Source organism: Cyphellophora attinorum (assembly GCF_001299255.1).
Source record: "Cyphellophora attinorum strain CBS 131958 chromosome Unknown Contig6, whole genome shotgun sequence".
Taxonomy (NCBI): Eukaryota; Fungi; Ascomycota; class Eurotiomycetes; order Chaetothyriales; family Cyphellophoraceae; genus Cyphellophora; species Cyphellophora attinorum.
In genome coordinates this window covers 886827-904063 of record NW_017253234.1, presented here as the reverse complement: position 1 = coordinate 904063, position 17237 = coordinate 886827, and the positions used below count along the sequence as shown (strand labels likewise).

At 53.8% G+C, this 17237-nt stretch overlaps 8 protein-coding genes across 8 annotated transcripts; 3 read left to right on the top strand and 5 right to left on the bottom strand.

Annotated features, from left to right (window-relative positions):
• Positions 1 to 322: 322 nt before the first annotated feature.
• Positions 323 to 1657, top strand: AB675_2065 (Deubiquitination-protection protein dph1; the record flags this gene model as incomplete). The annotated part of the gene is made up of 1 exon (XM_018142005.1): positions 323 to 1657. The coding sequence occupies one exon, from the start codon at positions 323 to 325 to the stop codon at positions 1655 to 1657; it is 1335 nt and encodes a 444-aa protein (XP_018002620.1).
• Positions 1658 to 2059: 402 nt separating this feature from the next.
• On the bottom strand, positions 2060 to 3292 carry AB675_2064 (Muconate cycloisomerase 1; the record flags this gene model as incomplete). Its single annotated transcript, XM_018142004.1, has 1 exon — positions 2060 to 3292. One exon carries the CDS (start codon positions 3290 to 3292, stop codon positions 2060 to 2062), a length of 1233 nt encoding a protein of 410 aa, XP_018002980.1.
• Positions 3293 to 3975: 683 nt separating this feature from the next.
• On the top strand, positions 3976 to 5175 carry AB675_2063 (Bifunctional nitrilase/nitrile hydratase NIT4A; the record flags this gene model as incomplete). Its single annotated transcript, XM_018142003.1, has 1 exon — positions 3976 to 5175. The coding sequence occupies one exon, from the start codon at positions 3976 to 3978 to the stop codon at positions 5173 to 5175; it is 1200 nt and encodes a 399-aa protein (XP_018002633.1).
• Positions 5176 to 5511: 336 nt separating this feature from the next.
• Positions 5512 to 9448, bottom strand: AB675_2062 (Pre-mRNA-splicing factor rse1; the record flags this gene model as incomplete). The annotated part of the gene is made up of 3 exons (XM_018142002.1): positions 5512 to 6829; positions 7017 to 9090; positions 9205 to 9448. The coding sequence occupies 3 exons, from the start codon at positions 9446 to 9448 to the stop codon at positions 5512 to 5514; spliced, it is 3636 nt and encodes a 1211-aa protein (XP_018002637.1).
• Positions 9449 to 9837: 389 nt separating this feature from the next.
• Positions 9838 to 10130, top strand: AB675_2061 (DNA-directed RNA polymerases I, II, and III subunit RPABC5; the record flags this gene model as incomplete). The annotated part of the gene is made up of 2 exons (XM_018142001.1): positions 9838 to 9873; positions 9927 to 10130. 2 exons carry the CDS (start codon positions 9838 to 9840, stop codon positions 10128 to 10130), a joined length of 240 nt encoding a protein of 79 aa, XP_018002626.1.
• A 1581-nt stretch (positions 10131 to 11711) lies between these two features.
• On the bottom strand, positions 11712 to 12053 carry AB675_2060 (putative NOC2 family protein; the record flags this gene model as incomplete). Its single annotated transcript, XM_018142000.1, has 1 exon — positions 11712 to 12053. One exon carries the CDS (start codon positions 12051 to 12053, stop codon positions 11712 to 11714), a length of 342 nt encoding a protein of 113 aa, XP_018002986.1.
• A 32-nt stretch (positions 12054 to 12085) lies between these two features.
• On the bottom strand, positions 12086 to 13852 carry AB675_2059 (Nucleolar complex protein 2; the record flags this gene model as incomplete). Its single annotated transcript, XM_018141998.1, has 1 exon — positions 12086 to 13852. The coding sequence occupies one exon, from the start codon at positions 13850 to 13852 to the stop codon at positions 12086 to 12088; it is 1767 nt and encodes a 588-aa protein (XP_018003056.1).
• A 1036-nt stretch (positions 13853 to 14888) lies between these two features.
• Positions 14889 to 15902, bottom strand: AB675_2057 (Protein-lysine N-methyltransferase EFM2; the record flags this gene model as incomplete). The annotated part of the gene is made up of 1 exon (XM_018141997.1): positions 14889 to 15902. One exon carries the CDS (start codon positions 15900 to 15902, stop codon positions 14889 to 14891), a length of 1014 nt encoding a protein of 337 aa, XP_018002711.1.
• Positions 15903 to 17237: the final 1335 nt, after the last annotated feature.

The window sequence follows — 17237 nt, the reverse complement described above, 5'->3', positions numbered from 1 at the left end:
GGTGTGCCTGCTGCAGTGGGGAATGACGATATGCAGCTGCCAAACGCCGAAACACATGGACGACCGCGGATGACCTCAACCTGGAAGGCACATCCCGCGAACTGCAGATTCCCGGCGCAAACATTCAGTCAAGTCAAGGTTGTCACTGACAAAAGTTTGCGTCCATTGTATTCAAGTCCAGTATATCTCAGTCTCTGAAGTGTCCTTCAGCCCACGACACTCAGCTCGACCTCCACATCTGATTTCCAAGCATACTTTGCCAATACTAGTATCTCATCGCGCACGTCGACGGTCTAGTCCAGGCCTGGTTGTTGCCGCCGTAATGGCAGACACTTCCGCACCCTCGGAGGACGCCTCAGTCTCGTTCAACGTCAAGTCCACTGGCAATGCCAAATACAACTTCTCACTGCCACTGTCCACCACCGTCGCCGATCTCAAGGCCAAGCTTGCCACTGCAGAGTATGCCAACGTTCCTGCCAACGCTCAGCGCCTCATCTACAGCGGCAAGGTTCTCAAGGATGGCGATACTCTAGCCATGTACAACGTCAAAGACGGCAATACCATGCATTTGGTCAAGAGCGCCGCAAGCAACCAGAGACAGAACCCCGCCACGTCACAACCCTCAGCCAACACTTCATCACCAACGCCAGCTGCTGTGCCAGGTGTACCACAGAACCTCGCCGCTGGCACTGGTAACGATCCTTTGGCTGGTCTCACAGGCGCACGATATGCTGGCTTCGCTGGTCTCCCCAACTTAGAACAGCTACGAAACCCTCCCACACAAGAAGACATGATCCGCCAACTGCAAGATCCCCACTTCGCAAGCACAATGAGAGAGGCTCTGAACAACCCACAATTCATCGACATGATGATCAATTCAAACCCCGAATTCAGAGCTATGGGCCCGGCTGCACGACAGATGTTACAGTCCGAACACTTCAGACGCATGATGACTGACCCGGAAACCATGCGAGGTATGCTACAGATGCAACAGATGATGGGCGGTATGGGTTCGGCGCAAAACGCTTTCCCTGCTCCAGGTGCTACCACTACCACAGATCCAGCGCAGCCTGGACAGGGACAAACTCAGCCGGCCAACCCATCGCCATTCGGTGGTGCTCCTGGTCAGAATCCTTTCGCTGCTTTGATGGGCGGCGGTGCCGGCGCCAATCCCTTCGCTGCTCTCATGGGTCAGCAGCCACAGCAGCAGGGTCAAGATGGTCAGAACACGAACAACACGCCTTCCGACACGGCCAACCCATTCGCCCAGAATCCCTTCATGGCAAATAATCCCTTCATGCAGAATCCCGAAGCCATGCGAAACTTGTTACAAGCATTTGGCGGTGGGTTCAACCCCAATCCCCAAGATCCTTCCGCAACAGCAGGTACAGGTGGAGCCACCGGTACGGGCACAGACGGCAATGCGCAGCAGGCAAATTGGATGAACATGCTTGCACAGATGGGAATGGGAGGAGGTCTTGGAGGAGGCTTTGGTGGCCCTCCGGATAATCCTCCACCAGAAGAACGCTTTTCAACGCAGCTGCGACAGCTCAACGAGATGGGTTTCCACAACTTCGATCAGAATATTCAGGCATTGTCGAGGTCAGGCGGTGATGTGAATGGTGCTTTGGAGTGGTTGTTCAGCCAACCTTCGTAGGTAGAGGAGTATCTGGAGACCAACACTTCTCGCCAGTGATTTGGGGCAGAACATGACTACTATGGAGGTTGCATGAAGATCTTGCATTGAAGGGTGACGATACGAATACCACGGCGCATTGGCTTGACGTGATATGTTAGTTGCTGACAGGGGCAATCATCGTTACCACTGGGTTCAGAACCATACCGGGAAGGCCACCCATTCTGATGACAGCAGGCAATCCACGTGCAGTAAATGAATAGAGCAATGGACACACCCGACACGAATCGTCTAGAAAGTTCTTGCATTCCTGGTGGTGATCTTGACCACCGGATATAAGGGACTTCCTCAGGGATCTGGTCTCAGCGTAGTCTCTGCTATTCCCCTCTGGATAGCAGCAGTCCGACCTCATCACTCCTGCTCTTACGACAACCAAACAGCAGTAGCTGCGCCTTCAACTTTATCTCCACCGCCTTCCAATCTCACTCTTGCAGCCTCCTTGATCTCCCGCCCATCCCAGCTCAACACCATCACATACCCCTTCTCGCTATCCGTCAGTGCCAGATACTCCACGCCATCCACCGTCGGCCCAGGCTGGACCGCGTTCGCCCAGCCGCCGGACGTAGGCGTTTCCCATAGCGCTAGGAGACCATTTTGGTTGTGCTCGTCTTTCGAGTCTTCTGCTGTCTCCGAGCCAGTCGAGGTGATGAGCCCATTCACGTCCAGCGCATAGACTGCCACCCACCCCGGCGTGACCCCCTCCTTCAGACCCCGCGTACTAGCATACAGATACTTCGGACTCCCACCATTCGACAAACTCGTCCTCACCTCATCCGCCCAAAACAACTCCTTCCCGTGCTCCTTCGGCACAATCCTCCTGCCCTGCACCCACGTCAACTTCACACCTGCCTCATCACACTCAAACACGTCCACAATGCTTGTATGCTCCTGCAAGCAATACACCACCTTCCCATTCGGATGCGGCCACACGTGTCGCGGCCCGTCGTCCGGTCGCGGACTGATGTGTTTCTCGCCGAGGGTGAGGGTACCGTTAGTAGGGGAGACGGAGTACGTCCAGATGCAGTTGCGGCCGATGTCGGCTACGTAGAGGGCATGTTCGCTGGGGGAGAGGTCGGTGGAGTGGGCGCCGTGGCGGAGGCCGCCGAAGTCGAGGACCGCGTTACCTGCGTTCTGCTTGTTCTCTGCGTCGATGAAGGAGAGGGTTTGGAGTGGTTGGATTTTGGATGAGGTGTTGGTGCCGTTTGGATGGTTTGAGTCGGGCTTTTCCGATGACGGTTGAATGATGGCGCCGCTCTCTGGGTCAAGCGAGAAGACCTCCCCGGACGGTCCGCCAGCGGAGAACAACGCGGTCTTGGTGGCGGTTACGTAGCCTGATCGTGTTGCCGTGTGGGCCAGCGAGATCTGTGAGACGGATTTACCTGCTGAGTCGTTGATCTTATAGGCGGCTACGGATGGTGGCTCGGTCCAGGCTGTGGCGTAGAGGTTCGTTTTGGATTCGTTGAGGTGTAGCCATGAGTGTGAGCCGACGGCGTTGTGCTTGGCTAGGATGGTCAAGGTTGATGGAGGGGTGAAACTCAGGGTGTATAGATGGGGTGTGTTGAAGGTGCCGACTATGAAGTTGTGGGAGTCGGGCATGATGGTGATGGTGGTGGTGGTGAATGATCTTCTGTTCCTGACGAAAGTTGTGGTGCTGTCTGCCTGGGGCTACGTACTGCCGCACTATGTCTATGCCCTCGTGTATCAGGATGAGTCGTTAGAGGCGACTAGCATGTCTTTTTGCTTTCGGAGTGCGTGATCCGAGAGGGCACATCCGAGCATGCATTTAACGTAACACGGGCCGCTGAATGGATAGACTGTTCACAACTTGTGCTTTTCTCCACTGCACCTGCCTTAATGGATGCGATTGTACCTACGCGAAGACGCCGTGGCCATCCCATGATTCCCGGAGTCCCTTCAGTCGCTTAGGCCGTAGAGCCTTTACTCGATGTCGATGCGGTCGGCAACGATCCCGAGTCTTTGCCCTCCCCGCCGCTTGGCCACGGCCCCGCGCAGTCGCCGCTCGAGCCAATGGGAAATCCATCGGGGCGCGGAAGTTTCCCCAATGACAACTCGGCGCTGTAGCGCTGTAGGAGGGGTTGAGTTGGGGTAACACGACTGCTTGATGCTGAGAAAGCCGTACTCGAGGTCGACGTAGAGAAACAATTGTGACTGCTCGTACTCACAATACATAGCTATATAAGAGCGCTGGTCCCAACGTACATGCTCTTTCAGACAACAGCAGTCCACCAAACAAGCTCTTACCACAAGGACCACCCAACATGCCCTCCAAACTCACAGTCGGCGTTGCCCAAGTGCACACGCAATCCACGACACCCAAGACCCTCTCGCTTCTCCGAAAACACACTCAAGTCGCCGCCGAAAAGAACATCAGCATCCTCCTCTTCCCCGAAGCCTTCCTGGGTGGCTACCCGCGCACGTGCAACTTCGGCGCGGCCATTGGCAGCCGCACGACGCAGGGCCGCGAGCAGTTTCTGCAGTACTTCAAGAGCTGTGTTGACCTGGGCGATACCGCTAAGGGAGAGGAGGAGCGGTGGCTGCGGCGGGAGTTGCAGGTCGATGCGGAGAGTGGGAAGAGAGGGGATGGGACGAGGGAGTATTTGGAGAATGTGAGTCGGGAGACGGGCGTCTTTCTTGTCGTGGGTATGGTGGAGCGTGCGGGCGGGAGTCTGTATTGTGCTGTAGTGTATGTTGATCCTGTCAAGGGCACGATTGCGAAGCGCCGGAAGGTGATGCCAACGGGGACGGAGCGGTTGGTGTGGGCGCAGGGCCAGCCGAGCAATCTGCGGGCTGTGGTGGCGCATGTGAAGGGCGTGAGAGTGGTGATGGGTGCGGTCATCTGTTGGGAGAACTATATGCCCCTGTTGAGGTATGCGTTGTACTCGCAGGGTGTTAATTTGTGGCTGGCGCCAACGGCTGATCCCAGGGGGACGTGGGAGAGTTTGATGAGGACGATCGCGTGTGAGGGGAGGTGTTGGGTTGTCAGTGGCAACCAGTGTATCAAGAGTGCGGACTTGCCAGCTTGGGTTACTGGAAAGGAGAGCAATGGCACGGCAGGTGGACACGATGGAGCTGTCAATGGGACTGCGCCACCCAGCAGCCCACCGGTCGATGGAAGGAGACGCTCGTCCGTCAGCACGCGCACGCAAGAGAACCACGAAATTGTCTGGCGTGCGAAGAGCAATGCGATAGACGAAAGTCCGCTCGAGGAGACCGGGGCTGGTGCGGTGGAGGAGGATCCGAAGGAGTTCGCCTCAGCTGGCGGCTCATGCATTGTCAATCCCATGGGGGAGACGGTCGTTGGACCGGTCTGGAACAAGGACGAAGAGTTGCTTTACGCGGAGATCGACTTCGACGAGTGCGATCGTGGAAGATTGGATTTCGATGCGTCAGGGCACTATTCACGTATGGACGCTTTCCAGCTTACTGTACAGGGTCTGGACATGACGCCACCTCCCTGAGCGAGGGAATCTGTGGTTGTTCTGCCATATAATTACGACCGTCACCAGGGTGAAGAACGATGTGGTCGTACTCAAAAGTCGGCAGATGGGTGTTTGATCTTGTCTCGTACATGCCCAGATTCCTTGAAAAGGATCGAGCAGCATCCAGCTCAAGATCAATGCGACTGATGACAGCAGACCGAGCAAGGCGTGAGACGTACGATCTCAAACGTAGTCCGGAAAACAATGGTGGCAGAAAAGCTTTTGAGACTGTGGCACTTAGCCGGGTAGGGGTATATTCATGCATTACTCATGCACTCGTGTCCGATATCTCTTTCCATAGTGTACAAGTTCCAGCTAGTACGCCACGCGCGTCCTCATATCCGAGATTTTGCGCTCGATCTCCCGAATCGTCCGATCAAGCTCGCCAGCAATCATTTGCTTTTTGTCGCTGGGAAGGAGGAAGAATGTCTCACACAGATCCCCGTCGATGGTGCCTTTGCTGGGAGCGTAGTATGATCGATACATAAGGTGGTCTCTGCCCAGCAATGGCGGATTGCCGGTCGTCGAGGAAAGCTGCATCTCCAAGCTCTGGAAGAAGTCAACGTCTTCTCGACTGACAAAGGGCACGAGCATGCCGAGAGTGCCTTGCAGACCGGTCCAGAAGATGACATCTCTGCCACCTGCTACCAGACTCGTTTTCTGTATGCTTGTTGGAATGTCTCCAGGGAAGTAGTGAGTTACCAGACTCAGCCGATTGGGAGCGCCTGATAAGTATTGTCGTTCGTGTAGGAGGTGAGCGCCAGAACCCTCTTCATCTGCCTCTTCGGACGCTTTTTGAGGACAACGTAGCAGCCATATGTTGCCAAACTTATCGCCTCCTGCTACTGTCTCGTAATCGACCATGGCGGTCGAGGTAGTCCACCGAGCAATCACATCGTCCGCGAAAGGGATAAGCTTGTTCTCCTGATACTTGTAGACGCAATATGTGACACTTTCCTGGCTGTCGCTCACAATGATTCGACTGCCTTGTGTCTGTAGGCCTACGATAACGTTGGTTCCGGCTTGAACCTGGGCCTTACGAAGCATCTGCTTCATTCCAAGGTCGTATATCCGGAGATTGGCTCCGACACCTGCCAGAAGCTTGCCCTGGAATGCAAGAAGTGCTGTCGGAGGTTCGTCAACGCTCGTCTTGTGAATAAACTCCAGCTCTTTTCCATCTTCGTGAAATCTGTAGACGTGTAGGAAGCCGCCCTTGTGTGATCGTGGATTGACGACAAGATCTTTGGCTGTTCCGATGACCAAGAAGGCTTCGTTGTCCTGCCCAGCGAATGGTGCGATGGCTATGCTCGTGGCGCATTCATTGTTTTCGAGCTCCAGAGTGAATAGGACGTCTTTCGCTGACACTGGGTCGATGATCTGCACGCACGATGCCCAGTGGCCTGTGCCGCGGGGGTACCCGAATTCTTGTGGCGGTAATGGTGTGGCGTCACCATTGACTGCGTTGGAGTCGGCGATCAATTGAGTACGTGTACTGAGCGCAAGAACGTTGTTGTCTGCTTCGATGACGTAGAACAGGGGCTGATCTGGATGTCGGACGAACTTGCGTGGCGTGTATGCTAGCGAAATATTGTCTTGGAGTAGGTTTCGCGACAAATCCTCGATCGTGAAAATCCTAAATTATATTCAAGTCAGTAATGTGTTCAAAACTGAGAAGCAGCAAACATTTTGCAAAGAATAATTTTCAGAAGGAACAATTGGAATTTTTAAAGAGTCTCCGCAGCGACGGTGCTGTCCTCGGAAAGAGCATAGTGATGATCATCATGTGAAGTGTGAGAATGAAGGAGAAGAACCTGACGTACCTCAAATTTTGGCCTTGGATGCCAACGATACCCTCGACACACTGTTCGCTGCTAAACGTCCAGGCGAATTGAAGCGGAGCATAGTCAAGCGGTGTGAGCATAAATCCGAGCGTTTGCGGGTCGCTGTATCCCAGCCATGGTCGTGAGCTCAGCGCGAGGACCGCGGGCTGGCTAGCTACTGTGACCCGGAAGAGCTTCACAGGCCTGAGACCTAAGAATCGAGTACGAGTGTCGGATAATTCACCAGTAATTTCGTCCAGCACAGTCCTGAGGTAGACGCCTGAGTAGAGTCCGATGTGCAGGTATAACGTCGTTCCACCTGATACAGAATCTGTCATGGCCAGAATCGAAAGAGCCGAGGGAGCTGAAGTCAGGGCTTGGACAGATTTGTTCTCCAAGGTGGAATCTGGGTCCAGGCTGAGGATGCGGACGGTAGAATCATCACAGCCGACGGCCAGGAAAGAGCTCCGGACACGTCCTTCCGGGACCTCGCCCAAGCTCAGGCATGTTACCGTACCAGTCATTTCTCTTCTTTCGTCGTACTCGGCTAGCGATCCATCGCTGTCGAGCTCGAAATAGACAATCTCACCCGAGCTTAGTGCTACCACGACTTGCCTTTCGTTGGTACTGGCAGTGACGATGGATCGGTGCTGGGGAGCTGGCCACTCATTGACTTTCTTATCGGCACGGATATGTCGAATGCCTTTGGGATGGATTTGCAGCAAAGCATCCTCGCCAAGCTGTTGAATAGCGAGCGTTGGTGCAGTGGACAGAAATCCTGTATCTGTGACTTCTTCGACAGTCTCGCCGATGCTCAGGACCAGCGTTCCGGTCTTGAACGAGAGGACAATGTACGCATCGTATTCGTCGTCTCTGCTAAGCTTTGTCGTCCATACAGCTTCTGGTCGATCTGGCAGTTCTGACTCGACTATTTCGGAAACCGAAAGACCATGCTTGAGTGTCTTGAAGCTACTTCGTGCGCCGGTTCCGCATACTGAGTAGATCTGTGGGGCGTCTTCGTCAAGAAGATTTGCGACTTTGGCATCCATCAAAGGATTTGCGGAATCGATCATCTGTGGTGGAGCAAGATTGATCAGTGACCGTGCATGGAAATAAGCCGGCTCGTATCTTTCGGTTGGATCTGAGGGATAGTCATCACTTGAAAATTCGGTCTCATCGTCATCGTCGCCTAATTTTTCGAATTGATAGAACATATGGTTGCCCCCTTCCGCGGTGACGAATAGAAACCCACTCTTGAGGATGTGCAAGCTGTTGGCAACCGGTACAGTGTCGAAATATTTGACCTTCAAGGCTTTCACTTCGCCTGTGGGCTGACCATTGTCGTCCTCAACCATGTCGATTGTGGCTTTGAACATGTCTCCATCTTCAGTCTGTAAAAGTAGGAAAAATTGGCCCTTGAGCTTATGCATGACACCAGCGACGATGGAACGTTGCCGATCAGGATTTTCCAGTATACCCCGCCGTCGTGGAATTGGAACACGAAATGCGTCCTGATTTGAGTTTCGATATGTTATGTTGTCCTCGGCGCATACCAGTACACCACTCGGTCCATCTGCTCCACCAGGCACTGGGAACAGCCGGCTGGCACTTCGAGCGACTGGCTCAGCCCACCTGCGAACGACGTGATTAAGGCCAAGATCCAGTTCGTAGAAGACTAGCATCTTCTCGAGTTCGTCGAAGGCCTGTCCTGAAGGGTCCTGGTCGGATTCGGTGTAGTCGACCTCGAGGGCAGCAAAAATGGGGTTCTCGTAACCGACATCCAGGGCGATCAGGTCATAGACGATCGTCTGGGGTCGGTGAGCCTCGAGGGGCGAAGATATTGTTAGCTCAGCCTGAGCGTTCCTGTTCAAAACATAGACGATCTTGTTCTTCTCCACCGAGGCAACCATACAGGCTCTGCCTTTAGGGTCGACCGCAAGATATTCGCCGGGTATGACTCTGCGTATGCCCGATTTGCCATATGTCTCGAGATGGACTCGGTTGAATCGGTTCTGCTCACGGACATACTCGAGGATGGTTATGCGACCGGAGTCGGACGTGGCGATCAAATAATCTGCAAATGTTAGCCTCTGTTCTTCAAAGATAGACAAGACTGGTTGTACACTCGCGTGTGTGCTATGTCGCAACAATCACTAAGTGCTCGTTTGGAGAGGAGTTTGGAACATACCTTTGCTGCTGCCAGCTACTCTGAAGACTGCCAATCCTCGAATGATGCCGAAGCAGTCCTGTGTGAAGAGCGGCGAGATTTTGCCTTGGTTGGCATCGGGCCTGTGTATGGTGAGCTTCGAGCCCGACGCAGTGACGATCTGCTGCTCTTTTGTACCGGAAAATTGACCCAAGACTGCAGATGTGATTGCTGATGGCGGCTGGATAGTCAGACTATACATGAACATAGAGCTCGTCGTCGCCATGGTTGCGGTCTTGCCGGTGGCCTCGATATTTCGTTAGATCGTGCGCGAATGGGCGAGGTTTGTGTCCAGAGACATCGCGCAATCGGCCGGGTGTGTTTCGAGTGTCGATCGCGAGCTGTACCAGTGAGGAGGCTCTTGTCGACGCGGTGAAGTGGTAGACTGCGAAAAGTATTGTCTTCACGATGAATTGATTCAGGTGGGCAAAAAAGTCGCCAGATGTCTCGCCGATTTGTTGCCTAAGTGATCCTTCTCGTCTTCCGTAGAACGGGCCTTGCATAATTTATCTGATCAACTTCGCTCGTTCTTTTCAAAGCACTCTATGCTTGATACCGTCTCAACCCACTCGACATAGGAAGTACTTTCGCTGTCGACGGCGCGATCACGACAAGATGATCATCCCAATTCGCTGCTTCTCCTGCGGCAAGGTGAGTCTCCGCTTTCCTAGACTCGTGAACCAGGCATACTGACGACTTCTTAGGTTGTCGCAGACCTGTACGAGCAGTACATCGCCTATCTCGAGCAGGGCATATCTGATGGAGACGCAATGACGAAGCTTGGGTGCACGCGCTACTGTTGCCGACGTATGCTCATGACACACGTGGACCTCATCGACAAATTGCTGCAATACGATCCCACCAAGAAGAAGGCTGGAGAAGGAGGCAGGCAAGCGCAGGATGCATGAATGAGCTCGAGACATGATTGAACGACACACAAAATCGTCCTCCGAGCGACGATGCCTTGTTCACGCCGCAGCTCTGCGGATTTCTAAGACGGCATAGTCGACCATGAGGCCCATCAGCTATCACTCAATGGGATGAATGTTCGGCCGAAAGCTTGTGGGAACAAATTGGAAGGCGAGGACAACGGCATCACGATCACCAAGAAACCTATGGATCTAGCCGAGTCAAGCACTAGCAAAGGCATACAGACTCCTTGATGTTGATGCACAGACGGAACAGCAAGGGCAGTCCCTTTAGAGCTGCGCCAGGGGTGCATCAAGGCTACGGCGGAGGTGTGCGCGGACGCCGCGTTCAACGTGCTTCGGCAGAGAGTCAATAACACCAGACATGCGAGCAAAAGGTCCACAGAGCATAAGGGCATCGTCGAGCCCGCTGCGTACGCTGGCTGGCGTGGCAACAGATGCGCATAGGTGCCTTGGCCATTAACGTGTCGTGGTGTTCACTCAGCCTGAGCCCTTCACCGCAGCTACGAGGTCGTACCTGCCTCTTCACACTATGACGTGGGAAGTACCTTGAGCATGAGTCCAGCCTGAGGTCGGTCGCACTTTCCTGATCCAAGCTTGTGCTGTGGACATGTATTGCAGGCGCCTAGCACCTTCGATGAAACGTTCCACGGGTGTCACTCGCTCCTCTCGCGTTCCTATCAATACCAATTCATGTTCAAAACACAGAAATAGACTCATCAGCGATTCAAGTCGTCATCTTTACAAGCACTGTTCTGCCGCGCATAAGTGCACCACTGTCCAGTCCCCGTCCCGATCATGACTTTCTGTGCGGCTACTACGGCCTACAGCCCGGCCATATTTGCAGCTCCCATGTTCTTGATGACATCTTCATCGTCATCATCAGCAGCAGCAGCTCGACGTCGGTCCCAAGAAGCATCAAGACGGGCATCCATAGAGGCGTCACGACGGGCATCAATTGAGGCGTCAAGAAGGGCATCGAGAGACGCATCAAGGGATGCATCAAGACCGGCATCAAGGCCAGCGTCAAGGACTGCATCTAAATCGGCATCAAGACAGACATCAAGACCAGCGTCCCGAGCAGGTGATGCGAGTGGTCAAGAAAGGTGACTAAGGACATCCCCAGACTTGCTGAAAACGCGACAGCTAATGATGCTTAGATCTACATCTTCCAATGCGGAGCTACAGCAATCGCAACCCAACTCCAACATGCCGCAGCCCATGCCCGAGATCGCCGAGGTCAACACACGGCCTCCCAGTTACAGAAGCAAGGCCAAGAGTACCCGCAAGCAATCGACTGGATCTCGGATCAAAGCCCGTCTCAGGTCATTGACTGGAGGAAAGGACAAGAAGAAAGTCAACGAGATGGAGGAGTCGCGAGCCACTGCAACTCAAGATGGATAGAAGGGGAAGGTCCTATTTCCTATGTTTGTGCTTTGAGTCTGCGTTGATTCTTGGAAGGCTGTTGTGCTTTCATTCAAGCCAACGGCCGTATTACTACTTACCTAGGTACTGAGGTCTGAGGCAAGTTTGCTCAGGCCATACTATCCATAGAATGACCTAGAAATCCTCCATCTCATCATCATTCGCCTTTGCGGCCTTTCGTCTCCTCTCCTCTTCTCTCCGTCCCCTTTCCTTCACCTTGACCGCTTCATCCCTCAACTTCCGCTGAGTCACGACATACGCGCCCAACGGCGTCTCCTCCCAACTCGTCTCCTTCAAGAATCCCTCAACCTCCTTTCGATCTTTCGGGCTGAATTGCACCTTACTCCGCCGTTCCTCAATCCACCTTGCATTCGCCTCTGACTTTTGCACCAGCAACAGCAGTGCCTGATTGAACTTCGGATTCTTGTTGTTGGTTGGCCCGGGGCGACTGGCAGTCTTGAGCCAGCGTTTCAACATCACGGTCAATGCGAGGGCGAGTTCGGGGTAGGCTATGGACTTTGCCCAGAGGACGAGGAACTCGGAGAGGAGCTCGAGGAGTTGAAGGCCGAGTGAATCTTGGTAGGTGCGGGTTTGAGGTAGCTGGTGGGCGCGCGGAGGGAGGTAGTGAAGTCGAGAGGTTTGAGTGGGGTAGTAGAGGATGGCTGTTTGTTGGTGGCGGGTTTGCGGAGCTCGGGCGAGGAGAGCACTTCTAGGAGGGCGGAGGCTAAGGGGATGTAGGTGCCGGTGGATTGGGAGATGCGGAGGAGGGAGCGAATTAGGTGAAAGCGGAGAGGGAAGTAGGTCGCGGTGGGAATGAGGCGGATGGTGGCGGTGGTGATCTGGACTAGTGGGTAAATGAGTGGACGGAGGTGGGACTCGTTTGCGGACTTGCCGGATTGGGCTTCGGTAAGGGCGTTGCAGTGCGTGGTCAGGACACGAGACCAAAAGTCGAGTGAGTGCACGTACTGCCAGTTGTAGATTTGTTTGTAGGAGTCCTTGGTGGGCTTTGCGACATGTGTACGCAGGTGCATGGCGAGCTGGCGGATGTGTTTGAAGGCGGTGGTGTAAGACACTTTTTGGTCGATGCCGTAGAGCTCGGCGGCAGAGTTCTTCATCAGGTTGATCCCAGGTAGTGTTGTCTCGGTTGGAGAGCGGGCGCCTCGAACGAGTGACTCGTATGTTGATTTGAGGATTGTTTCGCGTAGGCCAGGATCGCCAATGACGGTCAGACGGCGCAAGATGAGGAATGCTGAGATGCGGGTGGCTTCGTCGGATGAAGTGCTGGACCAGATTGTAGATATTGTGCGGATGATGATTTTGAGGAATTTCCGATATTGAAGGAGATAGGCGAGGAGTGGCTCGAAGGAGGCGAGGGCTTTGCGTAAGGTAGTGGAGTCGGAAAGCTGGTTCAGAAGAGTGTGTAGAGATGATATGTGGGACTTGATCAGGGGGCTGAGAGTCTTGAATTTGGGCGTGTTGGTTGAGATGTGGATCTTGCCAGATGCTGACTCTTTGACGGGCAGGTGATGGGCGAGGACTTTGGGGACGTCGTCGAGTGCGGTGATGAGAACTTCATGGTAGACGTCGGAGGATGGTATCTTGTACTTGGTGTCCTTACCCTTTTCTTCCTCTTCGTCGCCAGCGACAGCAGACCGGAATGCAAGGACAACCTGGCGAAGTGATCGGACGGAATTCTGCTCTTCGAGCGCTTTCTTCCATTTGCGCACTGTGGCGAGGTCGAGCTCGGTGTTGGTAGCAGTCTTCTGCTTCTTTGACGGCCGCTCGTCTTCTCCGTCACTAAGCGCATCGACTTCAGCCAGATCGGCATCCTCGTCAAAATCCAGCAACTCTGCGTCATTCTCCTTGAGATACTTGTAGAACTCTGGGTCTTTCTGGGCGAGGGCGTCTAGTTGACCCTTGAAGTCTGCGTCCTCGTCTTCTCCGTCGAAAGAGCCGCCTTCGGAGCCATCATCCTTCGTAGGCTTTTCATCCCTCTTGCGCTTCTTGTTGCTGGACTTTGCAACTGGCTCTGGAATGGCAACACTGTCCTGGAAGAACTCATCACGGTCCATGTCCTCGACATCCGGCTGGTCGTCGACCGCACCACTGTCCGAGACTTGCGCTTCATCCTTCTCAGCTCGTTTGGCAGCATTTCGCTGTCTATTCTCTTTTTGCTTGTGTCGCTGTTTGACTTTGGCGAAATCTTTTCTGCGCTCGAGTGTGCCTGACAGCTTCGACTTCTCGAACTTCTTGGTCGCTTTCGACTGTTTGCCCATTTTGATGGTTCCTGGCGAGCGCGGTGGGCAGAGTGTCGGTGGTCAAGTTGATCGGTCTCAGCACAGAAAATTGAATGCGGTTCTCAAAAAAAATCATGGGGTTCAGCCGGAGTGATCCCGGCACTGGACTCCCCTCACTGAACCTCCAAGTCGGTAACCACATCTGCCTGCAGTGGTGCTATACGTCCTGGATCGTGAGAGCTGCTTCACTCTGTTCGCGTGGGAGCTATTCAGCGTAGCCCTGGCTCGCCATGTACAGCCATTCACAGAGTCCGCGGCCACTGTCGTACGCTCCCACGCCGTATGGCTATACCCCAGGATTCTCTGCTTCAGCGAAGATCAACCTCGACCAGGAGGTCAAGGTTGCGGACTCGGCCGCGGAGAGAGATCTGGTAGACTCTTTGGCAGAGATCTACAGTATCATCCGCACCCTCGATGGTCTTGAAAAGGCATACATTAAAGATGCTCTGCCAGAGCGTGAATACACCGACATATGCTCCAAGCTGCTGAAGCAGTATAGATCAATACTGAATGATGAGACGGTCTCGAGAGAATTCGTCGACCTCGATACCTTTTGCCGGTCCTGGGATGTACGTACGGTAGGTGTCTCTGAAGAACGTGCGACTGACCTAGCACAGATCGAGTGTCCTCGGGCAAAAGAGCGCCTGCGCGTTGGACTGACCGCTGACGAAGTTCTGGTGACCCGCAATGCTCCAAGCGGGCCAGTACCAACATCAACAGCTTCTGGAAGCTTGATACTTGCTGCCACCGAGAATTTCATCACGTTCCTGGACGCGCTCAAACTCAACTACAATTCCAAGTCTGCCTTGCATCCTCTTCTCTCCGATGTCATACAGTCCGTGAATAAGGTCACCGACCAGGATTTCGAGCATCGAGGCAAGATCATACAATGGCTGATAACACTGAACCAAATGAAAACGAGCGAGGAATTAAGCGATGAGCAAGCACAGGATCTAGCTTTCGACATGGAGCAGGCATACAATGGGTTCAAATCCGTCATCACTTAAAGTTACAACTAGCACTTATCGTTGCGACGCCAGATGCTATATTCGCATTCGACCACCGCTTGATGACCAGATTCGTCCTTCCAGTCGTCGTAGCCAGACTCGACGCCCTGCACCACGATTTCGAACTTGGCTTGTCTCATCAGATCCTCCAAATGAGCTCTTTCGCCTGTGTAGTGGAATCGTCTCGGAAGCTCAATCACTACTCGAGCATCACCAGTCTCCTTGAGCCAGCGGGCTATTGTGTCAACCAGCATGGGGGGATGATCGGGCGAGTAGATGGGGTCCGCAGCGATTACGATCATATACTTTTCCTCGTCTTTCGTGGGTGCCGAGGAGAGATCCGACCAGTCCAAAGGCATGGCTGTGGCGTTACCGCGCCAGGAAGATATGGTCTCTCTGTTCAGGCCCAAGTTGTGTTCGAGATTTGGCACGATCTCCGGCAGATCTGTAAGCACAACTGAAGTATGCCATAAGCAAGCCGCGCTGACACCTACCAGCCCTGTTCCAGCGCCGAGTTCCAACACGCTAGTGGTGTCAGGCAGATACTTGGAAAGTCGTTGCAGCTGCTTGGAAAGTAACAGACTCGAGGCCCATGTCTTCAAGCCCAAATTATCGCCCACCAGTGAAGGCTCGTGCAGCTGAATGGCAAGGCCTTCCGCGATATCGAAAGTGCGTGTCATTGCCGGCATGGCTGTGCGTCCAGACCGCTCGCTCAACCGCAAACTCGCAAGCTCCCAGATAGACTCACGAGCATCTTCGTCATCAATCCACACAAGCTTCGATGCGATGATCGATGTCAAATATGCTGGAATGCCGGCCTCTTGGATGGAGCCCTCCTGGGCAGCCACCTCTCCGCTATCCTGGAACCCGTCCGGGGCTTGACGGAGGTCACGCAGGACTTCCATCATCTCGTCTGCACTGGGTTTCTGCCATAGTTGCGGCAGATCAAGTACGTGCAGCGAATCCTCCGCGGATGGCCAATGACGCACGTCACCAGCTTTGTTATCCACGGATCGCGCCATGTAGTCGAGTCACTCAGTCCACACATGCTCTTGCCCACTGACATCCATTATGTCATCTGCTCGGGGATCAGATCAGCCGCAATGAGCCCGTTCTGAAGCATGCCAGGAAAGCCACTGGTTGCGAGAACGACGTTCAGCACGAAGGCAGTGGGAAATCTCCAATGTTTAAGTTTCTGGTGCCTTGGCGCCAAGATTGATGAGATCAGAGAGAATGCAAGTTTCCATGTACGGATAATGTGTAGTAGGTACTGCCATGCCTGCCAGGACATTACGGTGACAATAGTCACAAACTCGCAGCAAACGCCCTTCAGTCCACAAATGACCGACACTTTGGGACCGAGCACATCACTGTCAGCCTGTGAATTCTGCCCTCGTCTGCTGAGGTACCGGATTTGGTGAGGCCCTGGACGCTGCGAGGTCTATCGTACATACGTCAGTACATGGGGGGTGCCCTGCTCCATTTACATTAGGTCCAGCATGCTCCTCTCACGGCGAAGGTCGCATGCAGCAAAGCCAGTACGTGCACCGAAGCATCACCTACAGCGTGCGTGCACATGAACATCGCAGGGTTTCAGGCTAGGTTGCCACTCTCTAGAGATGGTCCATTTTGACCGAAGCCGGACTTCCTGCAAGTCCAAAAAAGTTGACGCGCGATCTAGGGAGGTGCGAGCGGGACCAAATGCTGCGACGTTGCCGGGCCCCAGAAGGATCGTCGGCTTCGATGTCTAACCCGCGAGAGGTTACTGCTTACTGTGAGATATTCACTCGACATAGTGGCGACGATCAACGAAGTATGCTCGAGACATCGTCGCCGACATCATGACGGCGTCGCGAGTCTAAAGTCGGAGAGTTGCTTGAAGGATTGCTTGATACAGATGATGTCTTGGCAGAGTAATTTCCCACAAGCGACTCTGTCTTGGCTCTTGGATTTCCAGATTGATGGGTCACGCCTTGTGCAGATCCACATATCGTACTGCTTTGGCCCAGAATGGGACATCTACACGAAGAAATCGATAAAGGTCTTACGACGCACGGGACGAAGATGACACGAGATCTACTCTACTCTTCATATGCTTCGTCTGCGACGAGCCAACAGCGTACGTATAGTCATGCCTGCCTGTCAACAGTAGATTCTGCAAGAGCGTCACAGATTCACAGTCCAATTAATTATATGCGGTTCTGCGAGGTGCAGACTCTTGCAGTTAATTTGAGTGCAATTTCGGATGTCGTATTGCCCCTTGCGCTTCCCACGTTGGCGGTTTGGGGCGTCTGAAGTGGACTCAACACTCAAGCCAATGACACCCATGGGCCCAATACTACGGCTCCCCACTGACA